This window comes from Dendrobates tinctorius, unplaced genomic scaffold, assembly GCF_039654945.1.
Source record: "Dendrobates tinctorius isolate UK_male_01 unplaced genomic scaffold, ASM3965494v1 ptg000134l, whole genome shotgun sequence".
Classification (NCBI taxonomy): Eukaryota; Metazoa; Chordata; class Amphibia; order Anura; family Dendrobatidae; genus Dendrobates; species Dendrobates tinctorius.
In genome coordinates, this window is record NW_027361802.1 from 1,258,000 (window position 1) to 1,278,081 (window position 20,082).

General features: G+C 42.4%; 1 protein-coding gene across 1 annotated transcript in view; it reads left to right on the forward strand.

Annotated features, from left to right (window-relative positions):
* The window catches only part of C9orf72 (C9orf72-SMCR8 complex subunit), a 75,350-nt gene extending 56,039 nt beyond the window's left edge, over positions 1-19,311 (forward strand). The window contains exons 5-10 of the mRNA XM_073543667.1: positions 4,801-4,873; positions 6,048-6,164; positions 8,670-8,905; positions 9,463-9,520; positions 16,260-16,369; positions 18,359-19,311. Coding sequence (XP_073399768.1) covers positions 4,801-4,873; positions 6,048-6,164; positions 8,670-8,905; positions 9,463-9,520; positions 16,260-16,369; positions 18,359-18,545 — 781 coding nt within the window. The 3' untranslated portion in view covers positions 18,546-19,311. The remainder of the gene's footprint in view (positions 1-4,800; positions 4,874-6,047; positions 6,165-8,669; positions 8,906-9,462; positions 9,521-16,259; positions 16,370-18,358) is intronic.
* Positions 19,312-20,082: the final 771 nt, after the last annotated feature.

Sequence of the window (20,082 nt, forward strand, 5' to 3'; positions counted from 1 at the left end):
TTTTGATCGCCCATTATTGCATTTTAATGCAATGTTGCGGCAACCAAAAAACTCTGGCGTTTTGACCTTTTTTTTTTCTCATTACGCCATTTAGCGATATGGTTAATTCTTTTTTTTATATTGATCGGGCGATTCTGAACGCGGCAAAACCAAATATGTGTATGTTTTGATTTTTTTTTTTTTTTTTTTATGGGGCGAAAGGGGAGTGATTTAAACTTTTTTTTATATTTTTTTTTTAATTATTTTTTTAGCTATTTTTAAAAACAATTTTTTTATTTTTCTTTTGGCATGCTTCAATAGTCTCCATGGGAGGCTAGAAGCTGCCATAACCCGACTGGCTCTGCTACATACAGGCGATGATCAGATCACCTGTATGTAGCAGAATTACTGATTTGCTATGAGCGTCAACCACCAGGCGGCGCTCATAGCAATCTGGCTGTGACAACCATAGAGGTCTACAGGAAACCTCTGGTTGTTATGCCAACCTATAGGTGACTCGCAATCGCGGCGTTACCGATGGGCGGATTTCCGGCGCGATTGCTGGAATCGCATTTTAAATGCCGCTGTAAGAATTTGGTAGTGGCATTTAACGGGTTCTGGGCACAAATCAGCTGACATGTACCGGGAAAGATGTGGGCTCACCGCCGGAGCCCACATCAAAGGGAGGGGACACGATATGTGCCATACATGTGCGACGTGTGTCATGAAGGGGTTAAATGGAAGTGTGCTAGGAAGGGGATCACACAAACCTCAGAACCAATTAACAAAACCTCAGCAAAATAATCATTAACAGGTGAGATGGGACTCTAAACATCTATCTAACTTGGAATATAGCCAGCAAACACTGTATGTACATGGGAAGTATAAAAATCCCCTCCCTAGATGTGATCGGACAAACCACACAAGGAAGTGAAAATGCCTGCTTAGAAGCAACACTGCAAAGCAAAGACGAGCATTATCAGCAGTTGATATGGACAACGCAGGCTGTGGTCCAACAGAGGGGGAATACGACCACACAACCAGAGGTCACCAGATCGAACCCTGGAGTTGAGGCATGACATCTGTTTACATTCTGGAGCAGTGACCATCTGTATGGTGGTCACATTTCAACTGTACAAAACCACACTGCCCAGCCTTCTCCAAGGCCCAGATTTCTGCATCTAGTGAGATGCTCTCCAGAAGTCACTTGACAGTTTTTCAGGTCACCCCTAAATAATGTGGAAATACAGGCCTGTCTCAACTATGCTATGCTTTCTTGATCTTCTGTGAAGAAGTCCTGCTTGTGTCGTGTCTTGACCCATCTTGTGTCTTCCCCCTCTTCCCTTCTCTTCATCTCCTATTTTCAAAAGGTTGGTATGTGGTCACCACCTGCAGAAACATTTCTTTAGGCCGGGGTCAGACTTGCGAGTACAATAGAAATATATGCAGCCACACACTCCGGTCCCGAGTGCTGGCGACAGTGCTGGGTATTGATGCGAGAGACTTGTGCAAGTTTCTCGCATTGTACTCGCAAGTCTGACCCCGGCCTTATAGGGGTTGTCTTACTAATTGCCTATCATTTCTACCTGTTGTCTGTTCCATTTGCACAACAGCAGTAGATATTGATTCAAAATCTGTGTTTCATAACTGGACAGGTTGACTTTGCAGAAGTGTGATTGACTTAGAGTTGTGTTAAGTGTTGTCTTTATTTTTTTGAGCAGTGTATTTTTAAAAGAACATATTATAATCAGGTAGAGGGATGTGATGATGGAAAGATGTTCTGCTTTAATTGAAATTTTTTGAGCCTTTCTTACTCATTTTCAGACCTCATGCATATGGAAATCTATAACATTGCCAGGTGCTCTCATATAAGTTCTATCAGGCTCCATATGTACAGGGCTGTCCTTATGTAGAACAAAAGCTTTCAAGGCAGAATACCGCCAAATATACAGCTGGCGAAGAATTGCCAATTGTAATGTACTTTCTTCTTATTTAATGTTTTGTGTTGTTTTTTTTGTTTTAACCACTGACAGACCACACAGATTGTAAACCTACAGGAGGTCCACTTATTATTCTGCACTGATGTTATTGTCCAACATGGAAGCTTTGCAAATCATTTGTATTCTTGGATTTGTCTATTCCACTGACCAAATCTGTGTGTGTGTGTGTGTGTGGGGGGGGGGGGGGGGGGGGGGGGGGGGGCAATTGTAGCATGCAGTAGTTTTCTTCAGTAAATCGGATGAGACTTACCCATTCAAGTCCATGGGGAAAAAAAAATTTGGATGCCATACGGAGCCAGAGTATGGCATCTGATTCTTTAGGATACATTATAGTTTGCTATGTTACAGAATTACAAATAGTCTTGTTAATAATTAATAGCTGCTGCTTAAAAAAAAAAAAGGATTGTGCACTGACTACACACCGATGACAAGTGAAACTATTCTTCCTTCTTTTCTGGATGAAACTCTGAACAATTTTTTTTATACGCTCATGTGACCCTACCCTTAGGGAGATGCAAGTGTTGAGGGCTACCCTGCCAGCATCTGTTCTCCCCTTGAGCACATTCTGACATCAGTGCAGCTTTCATTTTATTACAGAACTGTGTGAAGGCTCGTTATTTGTGTAACAAGATGTAGTATTTATTGGTACAACATTCTAATCACTTTATTAAAAAAATATATAGCCACTCACCATTCAGGATATAGTACGTGTTATTTTTCCCAAACGTATGTCACTTTGTGTTACAAAGTCACAAAAAGTGGTTAAATGTCTGTTAAAAAAAAAAAAAAAAACTTTCCAAAACCATTTTGATGAATTTGATCCAAAAAAAATCAGCAATTTGCAACAAGACAAAAAATAAAGCGACTTAAAAGTGCAAATGATAAATTGGGTCTCTTGTGACTCAGCTGATTAGTGTCATGACTCTGTCGGGTATCCCGGGGCCAGGGGCTCCTTCCCTGTCCCTAGCAGGCACTCTCTCTGTCCCTGCTCCCCGGATTACTTCCATTTGTGAAGACACCGGGGCCACGTACCTTGCTGAGCTCCTGAATCCGCCCCGAGTTTGTTCCCCTCCCACACCCAGGGAAGCAGGGAGTAGTAGTGTATGGAATTACACCAACCAGACTAACAAGGGAATACGTACAGGGATAAATGAAAATACCGATCATACGAAATGCACACACCAACAACAGAAAGCATCAGGGAGTGAAGGAAGGGAAAAAGTAAGAAGAAGATGATATGCACACAACCAAAACCAAACAAGTCTCTAGATAAATCCACCAAACGCCTCCTCAAACAACAAAACTCCTCCAGCCCCTGAACCATGCAGCATAAAGCTAACTTCTGGCAATGCCTACTTGCCAGAGGCCAGTATAATTAGGAAAGGGGAGTTGCCAACACTGAACAGCTGAGATCATCAAAGCAAGCAAGCTTCCAGGAGCTCTCAACTGAACAGATTAACCACTTAACTGCTAGAAGAAACCTGCACTGTTTAATATGAAGGTGAAGTGCTTCTAATCAGTGCAGGAGTAGGAGAAATCAGACCATGCGGTCTTCTGGCTCCTCTCTGTCGCTGTAAACCCGTGATAACTAGTCTGAGGCTTTTCCTCCAGTGGATTCTCCGTGGCCTAATCTCTTTGACAGGTCTTTCCATATACAACCTATGTACCCTGCAGCTGTCATGATCCAGTCCAGAGTTTGTTTTCTGCTGTCTTCTCGGTGGACTGGTCATGTGGGGGTTAATCCCCTCTGCCTCGTTCTGGAGCTGGCGGGGCTATTTCGGTCCTCTGCAGCCTGCGGGCCAGTGTCAGCTATTGTTCATGCTTCCTGGATAGAACCTCTGTCCCTATACTGGTGATCCTTCTGCCTCTGACTTCCTGACTTGTGTATGACTTGGCCTGATCTCTGGACTCTGCCTCTTGTTTTCCGTCTCTGATACCTCGCTCTCTGACCGCTTTTTACTCTGGCTTGTACTCTGACAACGGCTTACGTCTTGCGTTTCTGATACCACGTTCCTGGTAGGTCCTGACTTCTCGCTTGTCCCTGACTACGCACTTGCCTTCTCCCTTGGTACTTCTGCTCCTGACTAGAGATAAGCGACTTTGCCTTTTTTAGGGTCGAGACGGGTTTAACGAAACCCGACTTTCTCAAAAGTCAAGTTGAACGAAATCGGCCGACTATCATGAAAAGTCGAAGGTCCGACTGAAACACAAAACTCAATGCAAGTCAATGGGGAAGAAAAGTCGTCAGGGAGTGGAGGACAGTAAACACACCTACATGCCGGACCGCGCAAACTCTCTCTCTCTCTCGTCATTTTGTTGCCCACAGTGTATGTCCTTGCTCATTTGGCTGAAAAAAAAGTCACGTGCAGGCAGTCTGGGAATACCGACTTTCGGTTGGCGAAACCCGACTTTGCCATAAGTCGGCGACTTATGTATCTGGCCGACCTGTTTCACTCAACTCTGACAGTTGCTGACTTCGGGTAGTCTGACTACTTTCATTACCTGTGACACCTGTGCTGTTGCTCTGTGTTACTATACAGTGTGTGTGTGCGTGCAACCTCTTTCCCTCACCATCACCCCCTGGTGGAGGTTGCGCTCTATTACACTGCAGCAGCACGTTACAGCAACATAGTGCGTTACAGTCTTCATTTACAGATCTGATCTGCTGTGGAATTCCTTTTACACAGATGTATAAAGATATTAATAAATTACTTGTACAGAGCCTGATTAGAACTAATGTTGGTTAGTGTGTACTATAAGGTCGCGCAACTTTCCCTGTTACAAAGCAATCTAACATATGTTGTATTTTTTCCATTGACAGTGCCATTAGCTCCCATCTGCAGACATGCGGCTGCTCGGTGGTAGTGGGTAGCAGTGCGGAAAAAGTGAATAAGGTATATAATTCAATCTAATCTTTTTTATAATCATTGTTTCACTTGTGCTTGATCAAGTAAAATCAGCCAGCTATACTTTTGCATTTCGTTCAGAGAGGGTTCTTCCAGATACTTCAATAGCGTTCAGCATCACAGAGTGACAGATGACACTAGATAGAGCTGTTTCATGGCAGAATATTGCCGAGATTGGATTCTGATGTTTTGTTTTTTTTTGTCAACAAGTTTTCAGCTTTTGCGGGGAAAAAAAAATCTTAAATTGATGGCAAGTAGATATCTTGGAAACTTTAAATGGGTGGTCCAACACTAACACTGATATAATCCTTAATGTCTATTTAAGGTAAAATAATCTAATTGCTTTTCTCATACTTGAATTTAAAATTCTCTACCTCTCCCTCACTAATTTTTCTAACTGCTTTATTTTTTTTTATTTTTTTTTACCAACCTCCTGTTGGATGAAATTTTGTTTGAGAATCCCTAGTGCATGTTGTGAGGTCATTAGGGGGCAGAGGCTACAGTTACTGCCGCAGCCTCTTGTCCCCAGCCTGAAACAAATCGTTATCCGTGCCATAAATATAACTTTAAATTTAGTTTGGCCACTTATGAAGCACAAGGTGCTGGTATTTTGGCTACAGTCTGCTTGGAATACACAGCCAAACTGCTTCTTATCGGGTAATTCACATGTGCCATGACTCCAGCTCCATGAAGCCTTTCATGCTATAAAAAAAAAATGAAACGCAATTGCTCAGCTCTAATCCCTTTACTCCCTGTAAAGCCTTTCAGTCCTATTCAAGTGTGATAATCTTCTTGCAATACAGTATAGTGTCAGTCGTCTTACAGCATGGGGCAGACCTGACATTAGGAGTGTATCAAGGTCAGAAGAACTTGAAATACTGTATAGTCTGAGTCACGGTATATATCTGAGCAGCTTCTGTGTGCAGGTAGCATGGGGGATAGCATTTATTTAGTTAAAAAATAAAAGAAAATAAGCAGCAAGTATATAGCTAATAGAACATCTTTTGCAACCTTTATTATACAAAGCATGCATTCAGATATAATTGTTTGTTTTTATAGTCATTGAAACTTCTATATAGTACACTTAAAGTAAATCATTTTATGTGTATGTACTATGGATGTACTGATTTATTAAATATTTTCTTTTTCCCCTGTGGTAAAGATGGTGAGGACGCTGTGCCTCTTCCTTTCTCCCGCAGAGCGCAATTGCTCCCGACTGTGTAGAGCCGACTCGTCCTTCAAGTATGAATCTGGTCTGTTCGTTCAAGGGCTGCTTAAGGTCAGTCTCTATAGACCTGAGGTTTTCAACCCAGACCTCTCAAAAAAAAATTCAAGTCCATTGTTATTTATTTGATGATCAGTGGAGTTCTCAAAAGTAGCATGAATGCTAGGGGCAAATTACCTACTTGGGGCTGTTTCATTAGCGGGCCACATGCCTGTATCGTGCTGCTTTGTTTTGCCCCTTAACGCTGGGTTCTAGTGGCTTGGGCACTAACAATGCCTCAATGCCTATTGAGCTTTTGCAGGGGCATGTGTAACACTAGCCCGCTTTAATGCTGTCATTCTGTGTATGTAATTACAGGGGGAAAAATAAGTATTTGATACACTGCAAGTGTGAGAGACAGAATCTAAAAAAAATCCAGAAAATCACATTGTATGATTTTTAAATGAATTCCATTTTATTGCATGGGATAAGTATTTAATACAATTAAAATGGAACTTAATATTTGCTACAGAACCTTTGTTTACAGTTACAGAGGTGAGACATTTCCTGCGGTTTTTGATCAAGTTTGCACATACTACAGCAGGGATTTTGGCCCACTCCTCCATACAGATCTTCTCCAGATCTTTGAGGTTCAGGGGCTGTTGCTGAGCAACATTGGGTTCAGGTCTGGAGACTGGCTAGATCACTCCAGGATCTTGAAATGCTGCTTAGGGTGCCGCTTCCTAATTGCCCTGGCTGTGTGTTTCGGGTCACTGTCATGCTGGAAGACCCAGCCACGATCTATCTTCAATGGTTCTACTGAGGGAAGGAGGTTGTTGGCAAAAATGAAGAGATGCATGGCCCCATCCATCCTCACTTCAATATGGTGCATTCATCCTGTCCCCTTTGCAGAAAAGCACCCCCAAAGTATGATGTTTCCCCCACCATGCTTCCCGGTTGGCACTGTGTTCTTGGGGTTGTACTCATCCTTCTGCCTCCAAATACGACGTTGATACCAAAAAGTTCTATTTTGGTCTCATCTGACCCTCATGACCTTTTCCCATGCCTCCTCTGGATCATCCAGATGGTCATTGGTGAACATCAAACGGCCCTGAACATATGCTGGCATGAGCAGGAGTGACCTTGCGTGCCTTGCAGGATTTTAATCCATGATAGCGTAGTGTGTTACGGTAATATTTGAGACAGTAGCACCAGCTTTCTTCAGGTCATTGACCAGGTCCTCCTGTGTAGTTCTGGGCTGATTACTGACCTTTCTCAGAATCATCCTTGATCCACGAGGCGAGAACTTTCATGGAGCCCCAGACCAAGGAAGACTGACGGTCATCTTGTGTTTCTAATAATTGTGCCAACTGTTGTTGCCTTGTCACCAAGCTGCTTGTTTATTATCCTGTAGCCCATCCCAGCCTTGTGCAGGTCTACAGTTTTGTCCCTAGGGTCCTTACACAGCTCTTCGGTCTTGGCCATGGTGGAGAGGTTGAAGTGTGATTGAGTGAGTGTGTGGACAGGTGTCATTTATACAGGTAACAAATTCAAACAGGTGCAACTAATACAGGTAATGAGTGAAGAGTAGGGGGGCTTTTTAAAGGAAAACTAACAGGTCTGTGAGAGCCAGAATTCTTGCTGGTTGGTAGGTGATCAAATACTTATTTCATGTAATAAAATGAAATTTAATTATGCAAAAATCATACAATGTGATTTTCTGTTTATTTTTAAATTCTGTCTCACACAATTGAAGTGTACTTACAACAAAAATTGCAGATCTCTGTTCTTTGTAGGTGGGAAAACTTACACTGAAGAGTTTGCATCAAATACTTATTTTCCCCACTGTATACAGTACAAAGGTTGCAGCCATAAGGTCCCCTTATAGGACAAAAGCTATCTTTCCATTTTGCTTTTACTGTAGTCATGAGAATGAATGATGGGATTGGAGCCCCCCGTTGCAGTGATGGTTGTGGCCCTATGGGTAGGTGATAAATGTAATTACTGAACCTTGTAAACTGATCACAAGCCTCAGTGCCTCATTATTAGGGCATAGCCTGACATTTGGTTTCATTTAAACAAAGAAAAAGAATACAGAAATAGAGGATGTCCCCAGAAATTTCACAAAATTTGGGAAAAGTGGTGTGACTCGCCCCTGACACAACTAGCTGCTGATGCCATAAATTCTTCAAATGTGAGATATAACCCTTGAAGTGTTTATTTTTCAGTGCAGAATGTGATGCTTTACATAGACTTGGGAATAGTTGCTTACTACATCCCGACTTGTGGTTAACTCAGAATCCTGATTTAGAACTCTTCAATGATGCAATGTTATTGAGAACAGAATTCGCTATGTTTAATGTTCTATTTTATTTGTGCTGTTTGTCTACTTTATTATTGGAAGTATGCTTTTATAACTGAGGTTGTGAATGACGACTTGATGGATTACTCTGTTTTCCTTATACTGTAATGTCACATGTTTAATATGTTATTGTGTAGTATCTTTCAATAAAAAGAGTTTAAAACCAAGAAAAGGACTCAGTTTTGTGTAAATCATAAAAGGCATTTAATTTATTTTAGGACACAACTGGAAGCTTTGTGCTGCCATTCCGCCAGGTGATGTATGCTCCCTACCCTGCTACCCATATTGATGTGGATGTCAACACTGTCAAGCAGATGCCCCCCTGTCATGAACACACATACAACCAGCGCCGATACATGAGGGCAGAACTGGCGGCCTTGTGGAAGGCCACTTCAGATGAAGACCTGGCAGGAGATTCAGTCATCCACACAGATGAGAGCTTCACCCCTAACTTGTAAGTGGAGCCTGTGTTACCATCAGTTTTCATATTAACAGTTCCCTCTTTAAGCATTTCTCTTAATAGAGCGAGCTCCCGCTGTGCAGACTTGTCTCTTCTTCAAAAGCTGACGTTTTCCTGATGTCTAGGACACATCCGAAGCATGACATCTTAAGTGTATGAAAACTAATGTAAAAGCCTTAGCAAATATTGATGGAAAATAGTATTAATAGAGAGATGAAGACTGTAGTTAGCTGCTCAGCTGAGCAGATGAACGGATGGGTGCAGCAGGGTGGCCGCAGTGAGCAAGTGTCTACTGACATGGTAATTTCATTCCTTTATACTAAAGCAGTCAATTTCCCACCTGTACCTTGCTCGCCGCCAAGGGGGTTGGATAATTTCTCCACATTTCTGATGTTTTTCTTAATGTAGTTAAATATAGGAACTCCATCCTGGAAAAAAAACTGTTGTAGCTGTAAAGTGATGGCTATTTCCTCATAATGTAAAGCTGTGCCTGATAACGCTGCATTACTTTAATCCATTTTCTATTACTTTCTTGCAATGTTTTGTTCCAGGAACATCTTCCAAGATATTCTGCACAGAGACACATTTGTCAATAACTTTTTGGAACAGGTAGGGTATACACTCTAACATATGTGGCTTATTTTACTCAATTCACTTGATGATTTTTTTTTTTTCTCCCTGAAGCGGTTTTGTGCTTCCTCACCTGTCGCCTGTCTTTGTGCAGTGAGGAGGTATGTTTAACCCCTTAATCATTTCAGAGGTCCTTTTAAGGTGGATGATGCTGAAATCCATGATGTCATATGTAGCAATGGGGGAAGCTTGGAGGACCTGATTATATAGTAGAAATTCTTCTATACTGCTTATCATTAGTTCCTAGAGATGAGCAATGTGATTTTCATTGCCCTAGTCTGGCATACAGACCAATCGTGTGGCAGTCTGTCTTCACTTCTGCACCCATGATCTTCAGTCCGTCTGGCATTCTGGATGCTTCTCACGCTTTCTAAGCCCTGTGATGTCATGACATCGCGACTCGCGTCTTGGGGCCTAGTACTCGCCAATGGAACCCAAGATGCCAGGTGCAAAAAGGAAGGCTATCTGCCATGGTGGGACGGACAGTATGCCCTACTAGGGCAGCCCAAATCGAATTGCTCATCATTATCATCCCATTTGTGATTTGTATGACAAATGTCCCCTCTCAGCCTGGCCACCATGCAATAAATGCATGTGTTTTATTCTGGCCAGCTCTGCTGTTTTGTTTTGCAAGCACCAAAGATTTTAGAAATACAGCATAATAGTTAATGGAGGAGGACAGATTTCAGACTCAAAGACAGCTCTGTTCTACACAGCTCAGGATTTATACTTTTTTTGCATTTTTATCACTTAATTTTACAAAGATTCATTTTTTTCCTCAGGGCACTTAGGCATTAGTCTTTTAGAATATACAGTGGGTACGGAAAGTATTCAGACCCCTTTACATTTTTCATTTTGTTTCATTGCAGCCATTTGGTAAATTCAAAAAAGTTCATTTTTTTTTCTCATTCAATGCACACTCTGCACCCCATCTTGACTGAAAAAAACAGAGATGTTGAAATTTTTGCAAATTTATTAAAAAAGAGAAACTGAAATATCACATGGTCATAAGTATTCAGACCTTTTGCTCAGACACTCATATTTAAGTCACATGCTGTACATTTCCTTGTGATCCTCCTTGAGATGGTTCGATTCCTTCATTGGAGTCCAGCTGTGTTAAATTAAACTGATAGGACTTGATTTGTAAAGGCACACACCTGTCTATGTAAGACCTCAAATCTCACAGTGCATTTCAGACCAAATGAGAAATATGAAGTCAAAGGACCTGGCCAAGGAGCTCAGAGACAGAATTGTGGCAAGGCACAGATCTGGCCAAGGATAGAAAAGAATTTCTGCAGTACTCAAGGTTCCTAAGAGCACAGTGGCCTCCATAATCCTTACATGGAAGAAGTTTAGAACCACCAAAGTCTTCCTTGACCTGGCTGTCCAGCAAAACTGAGCAGTCGTGGGAGAAGAGCCTTGGTGAGAGATGTAAAGAAGAACCCCAAGATTACTGTGGCTGAGCTCCACAGATGCAGTAGGAAGATGGGAGAGAAAGTTCCACAAAGTCAACTATCACTGCAGCCCTCCACCAGTCAGGCTTTTATGGCAGAGTGGCCTGACGGAACACTCTCCTCAGTGCAAGACATATGAAAGCCTGCATAGAGTTTGCTAAAAAACACATGAAGGAATGAAGGACTCCCAGACTATGAGAAACAAGATTCTCTGGTCTGATGGGATGAAGATAGAACTTTTTGGTGATAATTCTAAGCGGTATGTGTAGAGAAAACTAGGCACTGCTCATCACCTGCCCAATACAATCCCAACAGTGAAACGTGGTGGTGGCAGCATCATGCTATGGGGGGTTTTTTCAGCTTATTTCTGTTAATGTTGATGATTATAGCTTACAGCCAATGAAAACCCAAAAGTCATTATCTCAGTAAATTAGAATAATTAAAAACACCTGCAAAGGCTTCCTAAGTGTTTAAAAAGGTTCCTTAGTCTGTTTCAGTAGGCACCACAATCATGTGGTAGACTGCTGACTTGCCAGATGTCCAGAAGGCAGTCATTAACACACTCCACAAGGAGGGTAAGCTACAAAAGGATATTGATAAAGAAGCTGACTGTTCACAGAGTACTGTATCCAAGCATATTAATGGTAAGTTGAGTGGAAGGAAAAAGTGTGGTAGAAAAAGGTGCATAAGCAACCGGGATAATCGCAGCCTTGAAAGGATTGTTAAGGAAAGGTCATTCAAAAATTTAAGGAAGATTGCTGGAGTCATTGCTTCAAGAGCCACCATGAAATTTTAGAGCCATTCATGCTTCCCTCTGCCGACAAGCTTTTTGGAAATGGAAATTTCATTGTCCAGCAGGAAATGGCACCTGTCCACACTGCCAAAAGTACCAATACCTGGTTTATGCACAGTATCACTGTGCTTGATTGGCCAGCAAACTCGCCCAACCTTAACCCCATTGAGAATCTATGGAGTATTGTCAAGATGAGGATGAAAGACACCAGACCCAACAATGCTGACGAGCTGAAGGCTGCTATCAAAGCAACCTGGGCTTCCATAACACCTCAGCAGTGCCACAGGTTGATTGCCTCCATGCCACACCGCATTAATGCAGTAATTGATGCAAAAGGAGCCCCGACCAAGTATTTAGTGCATTTACTAAACATACATTTCAGTAGGCCAACATTTCAGATTTTAAAATTATTTTTCAAGCTGATGTTATAAAGTATTCTAGTTTACTGAGATAATGACTTTTGAGTTTTCATTGGCTGTAAGCCATAATCAGCAACATTAACAGAAATAAACACTTGAAATGGATCACTGTTTGTAATGACTCTATATAATGTATGAGTTTCATTTTCTATATTGAAGAACTGAAATAAATTAACTTTTTTATTCTAATTTTATGAGAAGCACCTATACATAGAGTTGATATAATAAGTATTGAACACGTCATCAATTTTCTAAATACAGTATATACTCGTGTATAAGCCGACCCGCGTGTAAGCCGACCCCCCCCCCCCCCCCCCTAATTTTGCCACAAAAAAAATGGGAAAACTTATTGACTCATGTATAAGCCGAGGGTGGTGCTGCACAATGGTTAGTGGTGGTCCAAAAAGATGCTCCAAGGATAAATACCCCCATATATTTCTGCACAAGGGTTAATGGTGTCCCAAGTAGATGCTCCATACATAAATACCCCCCATATGCTGCACAAGGGTTAATGGTGGCCCAAGTAGAAGCTCCATACATAAATACCCCCCATATATTGCTGCACAAGGGTTAATGGTGGCCCAAGTAGATGCTCCATACATAAATACCCCCCATATGCTGCACAAGGGTTAATGGTGGCCCAAGTAGAAGCTCCATACATAAATACCCCCCATATATTGCTGCACAAGGGTTAATGGTGGGCCAAGTAGATGCTCCATACATAAATACCCACCTATGCCGCTGCTGCTATTAAAAAAAAAAAGACATACTCACCTCTCTGTCGCTGTGGGTCAAGTGCCGGTGTCGCCCCTCGCTCAGGCCTCCGGCACTGGCTATATTTACCGTTCCCAGTTCCATCGCTGTTTCCCGGGTCCTGTGCAGTGACGTTAAGAGGAAAAAATGGTTAGCACTCGACTTTTTGCGAAACGGTGCCAGTGAAAGGAACCCGAGGTCACAAGTTCAGAGAAAATCATCATGGGAAAACCAGGTAAGTAGTGTCACCGCAATGAAATATGATATGACAGAGCCTATTGGGTCCAGTTTAGAGACAATGCCCAGTGTATGCAGTGAGTTCAGGAGGAGCCGCTCTCCAGGGGGTATGGGCTTGATTCATTGGTGGTGCAGTGGAGGGTGTAGACACTTCTGTGTCCCTTCTGAGGGTGCAGAAGTGTCTGCACCCTCCACTGCACCACCAATGAATCAAGCCCATACCTGGTTTTCCTATGATGGTTTTTTGAAAAGGCGACTATATGATAAAGGCCATTGATTGGCCGAAACGTCGTTTAAATTGTCGCTTCATCTATCAGCAATAAATACTCACCTGAAGCATTATTTTTCTTGTACGTGTGCAGTGATTTTCTCTGAACTTGTGCAGTGACGTTAGCAGAGGGCGCGCACTGACTACGTCATCGTGCCCTCCGCTAAATGTCACAGCCAGAGGACCCGGAGACAGCGATGGAACGGGGAGCGGTAAGTATTGCTCTGCTCCCCTGTCATACTCACCAGCCCCCTCCTGGTGCCCGGTCTCTTCAGCCCCTGCTTCCAGAATGATGTCGGCGTCCCGGGCTGTTCCTGCATTCAGCGGTCACATGGTACCGCAGCTGCTCATTAAATATGCGCATATTCATGAGTTTAATGAGCGGTACCACGTGACCGCTGATTGCAGGAACAGCTGGTACACGGAGATCATGGGGGAAGCAGGGGGGCTGCAGAGACCGTGCCAGGAGGGGGGAGTATGGTCTCTGACACACTCCCCCTCCCCCGCCGACCCCGTATATGACTCTCGTATAAGCCTAGAGGAGGACTTTCAGCCCAAAAAAATGGGCTGAAATTCTCGGCTTATACATGAGTATATACAGTAATTATATTTCTTAAGGTTCTATTGACATGAATTTCTCACCTTGATGTCTGTGACAACCCACCTAAACCACACAGGCAGAGAAATAAAACCATAGGTGTCCCATAATTGTGTATAATAATGAAAAATGACACGGGTAAAAGTATTGAACACACTTATTGAAATTTAATTTATACTTCATACAAAAACCTTTTGTTGGTGATGGCAGCTTCAAGACACCTCCTGTATGGAGAAACTAGTCACATGCATTGCTTGGGTGTGATTTTGGCCCATTCTTCCATACAATCTTCAAATCCTGAAGGTTCCATGGACGACTCCTATGAACTCTGAGTTTTAAGTCCTTCCATAAATATTCTTTTGGATTCAGGTGAGGTGATTGGCTGGGCCATTCTAGCAGCTTTATTTTCTTTCTCTGAAACCAATTGAGAGTTTCCTTAGCTGTGTGTTTGGGATCATTGTCTTGCTGACATGTCCACCAGTCTTATCTTCATCATCCTGATACATGGCAGCAATTTTTTTTTTTTCAAAAATATCTTGGAACATTTGTCTATTTATCCTTCAGTTAAACGGAGTTTGTCAGTGTGGTATACTGAAAAACAGACCCACTCCCTGATGTTCCCACCACCAAATTTTACTGTTGGTATGGTGTTTTGGGGTTGATATGCGGTACCTTTTGCCTTCAAACATGGTGTGTGTTTTGGCATCCAAACATTTTAGTTTTGGTCTCATCTGACCAGACTATATTTTCTCAGTATTTCACAGGCTTGTCTAAATTATTGAGCAAACTTTAAAGGAATCTGTCACCTACTTTTGGCGGGCTATTTAAATGAGGTCGGTCCGGTCCAATGGGCGGTGTTTCCGATCTTTGCCGCCTCCCCATCCTTGGCCGGCGTCTGCAGTTTTTTCATGAATAGGAGTAGGTGTCCGCCATCTTTCGCGTGTGCGCTAAGCAATCTTGGCTCGCGCACGCGCAGTATGCTTTGCCCAACTGCGGGCAAAGCCGAAAAGTCTGACTGCGCATGCATCGGTAAACTAAGCCCCGGAAGTATTTTGCTGTGTTCCGGGGCCTAGTTAACCAGCGCATGCGCAGTAAGGCTTTTCGGCTTTGCCCACAGTTGGGCAAACCATACTGCGCGAGCCAAGAATGCTTAGTGCACGCTCGAAAGATGGCGGACACCTACTCCTATTCATGAAAAAACTGCGGACGGCGGCCAAGGATGGGGAGGTGGCAAAGATCGGAAACGCCGGCCATCGGACCAGACCGACCTCATTTAAATAGCCCGCCAAAAGTAGATGACAGATCCCTTTAAATACGCTTCAACATGCTTTTTGTTCAGCAATGGTGTCTTGCGTAGTGAGTGTGCATACATGCCATGGAGGTTAAGTGCATTAGTTATTGTTTTCTTTGAAACAATTGTGCCTGCTGATTCCAGGTCTTTCTGTAGCTCTCCACAGGTTGTTTTTGGCCTATTGAAATGTTTCTGATAAATATTTTCAATCCTTTGTCTGAAATCTTGTGGGGCGCACATGGTCGTGGCCGGCTCATGGTGAAATATTGTTCTTTTCACTTCCAGATTATGGCCCCCAGTGCTGGAACCTTCATTCGTGGAGCTTTCAGTAATTTAGAAATTCTGTAACCAATGCCATCGGTATGTTTTGAAACAATTAGGTTGTGACGGTCTTGAGACAGCTCTCTGGTTTTACCCATCATGATATGTTACTTTTGTGGTGATTTGATGACGCCTTTTTACAGGCCATCAGTTGAACTAGCTGATATTGAAAAATAATAAGTGACAGAAATTCCTTTTTAATTACTGATGGATTTCAACTGGTGTCATGACTTTCCATGGCTTTTTGCACCTCTCTCTTCATATGTTTAATACTTTTTTCCTGTGTCACTTCTCATTATTTATGGACATCTATGGTTTGATTTCCTTGCCTGTGTGGATTGGATGTGTTGTTACCAACATCTGGTGAGAAGTTCATGTCATAGAGCCTATGTACATATATTTACTTAGAAAATTGGTGACATGTTCATTACTTCTCACCCATTGAGTGTGTGAATTAAATATATAAATATTTATATTTCTCAATGAGCCAAGAAAGCATGTCGATTTTGATTGCTGCTAATCCGCTGATTAGTCCTGTCTAATGACACCCATGCAATATTTATGCTACTCATTTTTGTTTTCAGATATTCCAGTTGAAGCCTAACCTCTCCCTAAGAAGTTCTTTTTTGGCACAGTTTATGCTGATACTTCATCGTAAAGCACTGACACTAATAAAATACATTGAAGATGACACGTAAGTTCAAAAACTGCAAAATTTGTATTTCAAATATACTGTTATCGCTACGTTGCATCAAATTCCTTCGAGTATGCTGCTATGCTTTGCTGTTGTGCCAGACATATTATTGCAAGATATTGTAAAATCTCGTTGTCACATTGCTGCCAAAACTATATTTGAAAAAGAAAAAAAAAAAAAAGCTCAGTACACCCTGTTACTTCTGGGGATAGGTGCGATATGTTAGTAATGAAACTACCCATAAGGTACTGTCACACTAAGCGATATCGCTAGCAATATCGCTATAACTTGTGACGTTATAGCGATATTGCTGTGTGTGATACTTACCTACGACCGCTCCCCCGCTGGTTATCGCTGATCGCGCGAGAACGTTCTGGACTGTTTCGTGTGGAGCCAGGCGGGAGGACGCAGGATCGCCTAGTGTGACAGGTAAGTAGCGACCCCCGTCCCCAGCAATGTCGCTGGTGAGATCTGCCTGTGTGGCAGCTCACTAGCGACCACTTAGCGATGCACCAGCGATCCTGACCGCGTCATATCGCTGGTCGGGATCGCTGGTACATCGCTAAGTGTGACAGTACCTTTAGTCTACAGACAAAAGAGAAATTGTCCTAAATGAAGATTGCAATGTAGATAATTAAATGGTAGATTTCTAAAGGGCCTGTCACACTAAGTGATATCGCTATAACGTCACTCGTTTTAGTGATGTATCAGCGATATTGCTAGCGATATCGCTATGTGTGATACTTACCTCCGACCGGCTCCCCCGCTGGTTATCACTGATCGCGCGAGAACGGCCTGGGCCATTTCTCGTCGTCATGCTTCCTGCTGTGGCGACGAGCGACGCATGGACGCGGGCAGGAGGACGTCAGGATCGCCTCATCTGACAGGTAAGTAACGACCACCGACCGCTGCTATGTCGCTGGTGAGATCTGCCTGTGTGGCAGCTCACTAGCGACCACTTAGCGATGCACCAGCGATCCTGACCGGGTCATATCGTTGTCGGGATCTCTGGTGCATCGCTAAGTGTGACAGTACCTTAAGAACTAGGCACAGGACATCAGATTATATCAGACTTCTAAGGAAAAGTTAATTTGTTAGAGATTTTTTTTTTTCTTTTTCTGTTCAGTTATAGGGAAAAAAAGCCTTCCTGTACAGGACTGATCCATCCCAGCTCCTAATTGGGGTCCCCCTGATATTAATGAGATCCATCAAGGAGTTTCTGTCATGGTGTTCGTTGTTTTACAAAGTAAAAAAAATAGTATTGCATGCTGTGCTATTCATTTCGGTAAAAGTGCCTTAATCTACTACTGTGGCTCCAAAACAGATATGTACAGAGACACCTTTAATGAAGTTGTCCAATTTTTTTAGTGTACAAATGAGCCCATGGTGGTCCTAACAGGAAAAACCACGAGTCATATTCCATTCAAGATCGACAAAAGGGTTTAGGAGACTGTTTCTTCCATCTCAGACAAAAATCAACCGGCTGCTGCCAGTCAAAGCCCAGTGAGGGCCACTGACAGCAGTGCGGAGGAGTGGCGGGGGTCTACTATGTGATTGAGGGTAACCCAATTAACCATAAACAGTCCTGCTTACTGTATTATTAGGAATGGCTATGACCATATGGATCAGCCATGGCATTGCTGGCCTTAGAAGAACATGATGGTTGCTTAGCTGGCGCTGGACATGGGTTTGTATTTGCTGAAAACTACGCATAGTCATTAACTTTGGTTTGTTAACAAAAGCAACCTTGCAGATCTGCAGTGACATGGATGGACCGTTTTAGAAACGCAGCTGACACTTCCAAAGTGTTGAGGGAGTCTTGGAAAAGTGTAGGAATATATTTGCATTTACCTTTTCATGTTACCTGTAAACCGATGGCCTCGGTGTGGAAGGGACCTGTTTGCATTTACAAATACGTCTGATTAGTGCCATGACACCACACTCTTCACTGATGAACTGTATGTGTCCTTTTTCTTTGTTTCCCTGTAGACAAAAGGGTAAGAAAGTTTTCAAGTCCCTGCGTAGCCTGAAGACTGATCTGGATCTGACAGCAGAGGGCGATCTCAACATTGTGATGTCTTTAGCTGAAAAGATCAAGCTGGGACTTCATTCGTTTATTTTCGGGAAGCCTTTTCACACCAGTGTACAAGAGCGGGATGTGTTAATGACTTTTTAGCTGTGGATCACTGAGCACCTGGAACTGTCAGAATCTTTCATGTTGGGTGCATTCTCTCACAATTCTAGGGATTGCTGAGAAATCTGGGGCAGTGCTGAAAGTTCCGATGTCTATTTTTAAGCTGCACTTTAAAGAACACCTCATGTCTGCCTTACAAGCACATTGCATTGGGTCATATGGCAATATATGAGGTATTTGTCTTACACTGGTGTAGTTATGTTTTCCCATAATCTTGTGTATTTTGGAGAGAAAAAAGTTTTCTCTGCTATTGTTTCTTTTAGACTTCTTGTTTAATAAGATACCGTATACATTAATGATTGATGGAATATGCAGACACTGCTGAGACTCCTGTATAAAAGTGTCCATGCTGGGAAATGTCATATTTCAGGCAAAGGCGGCACGTATACCTCTGTCACAGGTATAAAGGCATCTTGAGACATTTTCTATGGTAAGACACTTCTGACAAAAATGTTTTAAAGGAAAACTTTACCTTTTGAGCTCCATTTCACAGTTACAGTACATCAAAGTGATGTACCTTCGTAAATTCTTAACTTCTATGTGTGGCACTTTCTTCACAATTTAAATCTATAGTAAAATGTCTCTGGCTTTATTTTTGACAGTGTAACTGCAGACCTGTATGTGACCTGACAGCATGGGTGTGACTTACCGTCACCTGCCCACTGGTGACAAGAACCCATTGGGTTTTGTAGATTTAAAGAGTTCTCCACAATTACTAAAAAATAAACATTTCCAGAAATGGCTCCAACTCTTGTCCACGTGCTATTGCAGGTTTGATTCTTTTAAAAGTCATTGACACATTAGGACAAATTTTTTTTCTTTCCTTTAAATGCATTTATCTTTGGCTAGAAATTATTTATGCAGTTGGGTTTCATAAAAAAAAAGTTAATTTGTGCGACTTCTATAGCCTCTGTGTTGTACTGTCTATTTCTGGCTGCTCTGGATCCATCAGTAAGCTTATTCTGACAGAAGAGTTGGGTAACGCTCCTATTAGCTGATTTGTGAACACAGTCTTCGTATGATCATAAATTAGCTGAGAGGAGCTCAGAAGAAAGAAGATAAGCGTTCTAAACTCTCCCTTGCTCACTGATGGATTCTCCATTAATTCTTTCTGCATCCAGTAACACAGAGGCTAGAGAAGGCAAACCGTTCAAAGTGTTTCATTGAATCCAATTGCAAAAATTATTTCCAGTCAAAAATACATGCATGTCACTAAAAATACATTGCTTCTGAAGGGGGCTATATCTTTTAAGTTGAATGGAACAGAACAGCATTATCCAGACACAACACATATAAAAGAGGGCACTTTTCTCTATTGCTTCTTTGGGGGACACAGGAAACTATGGGTGTATGCTGCTGACACTGCACTAAAAATTAAGCTCCTCCTCTGCAGTGTACTCCCCACCGACTGGCACTAGATTAATCAGTTTTAGCTTAGTGTCAGTAGGAGGTGGACTCTAGAATGCAAATGTAAAGAAGTGGTACGGCCGTTTCTTGCCGATATGCGCTTCTACGTGTC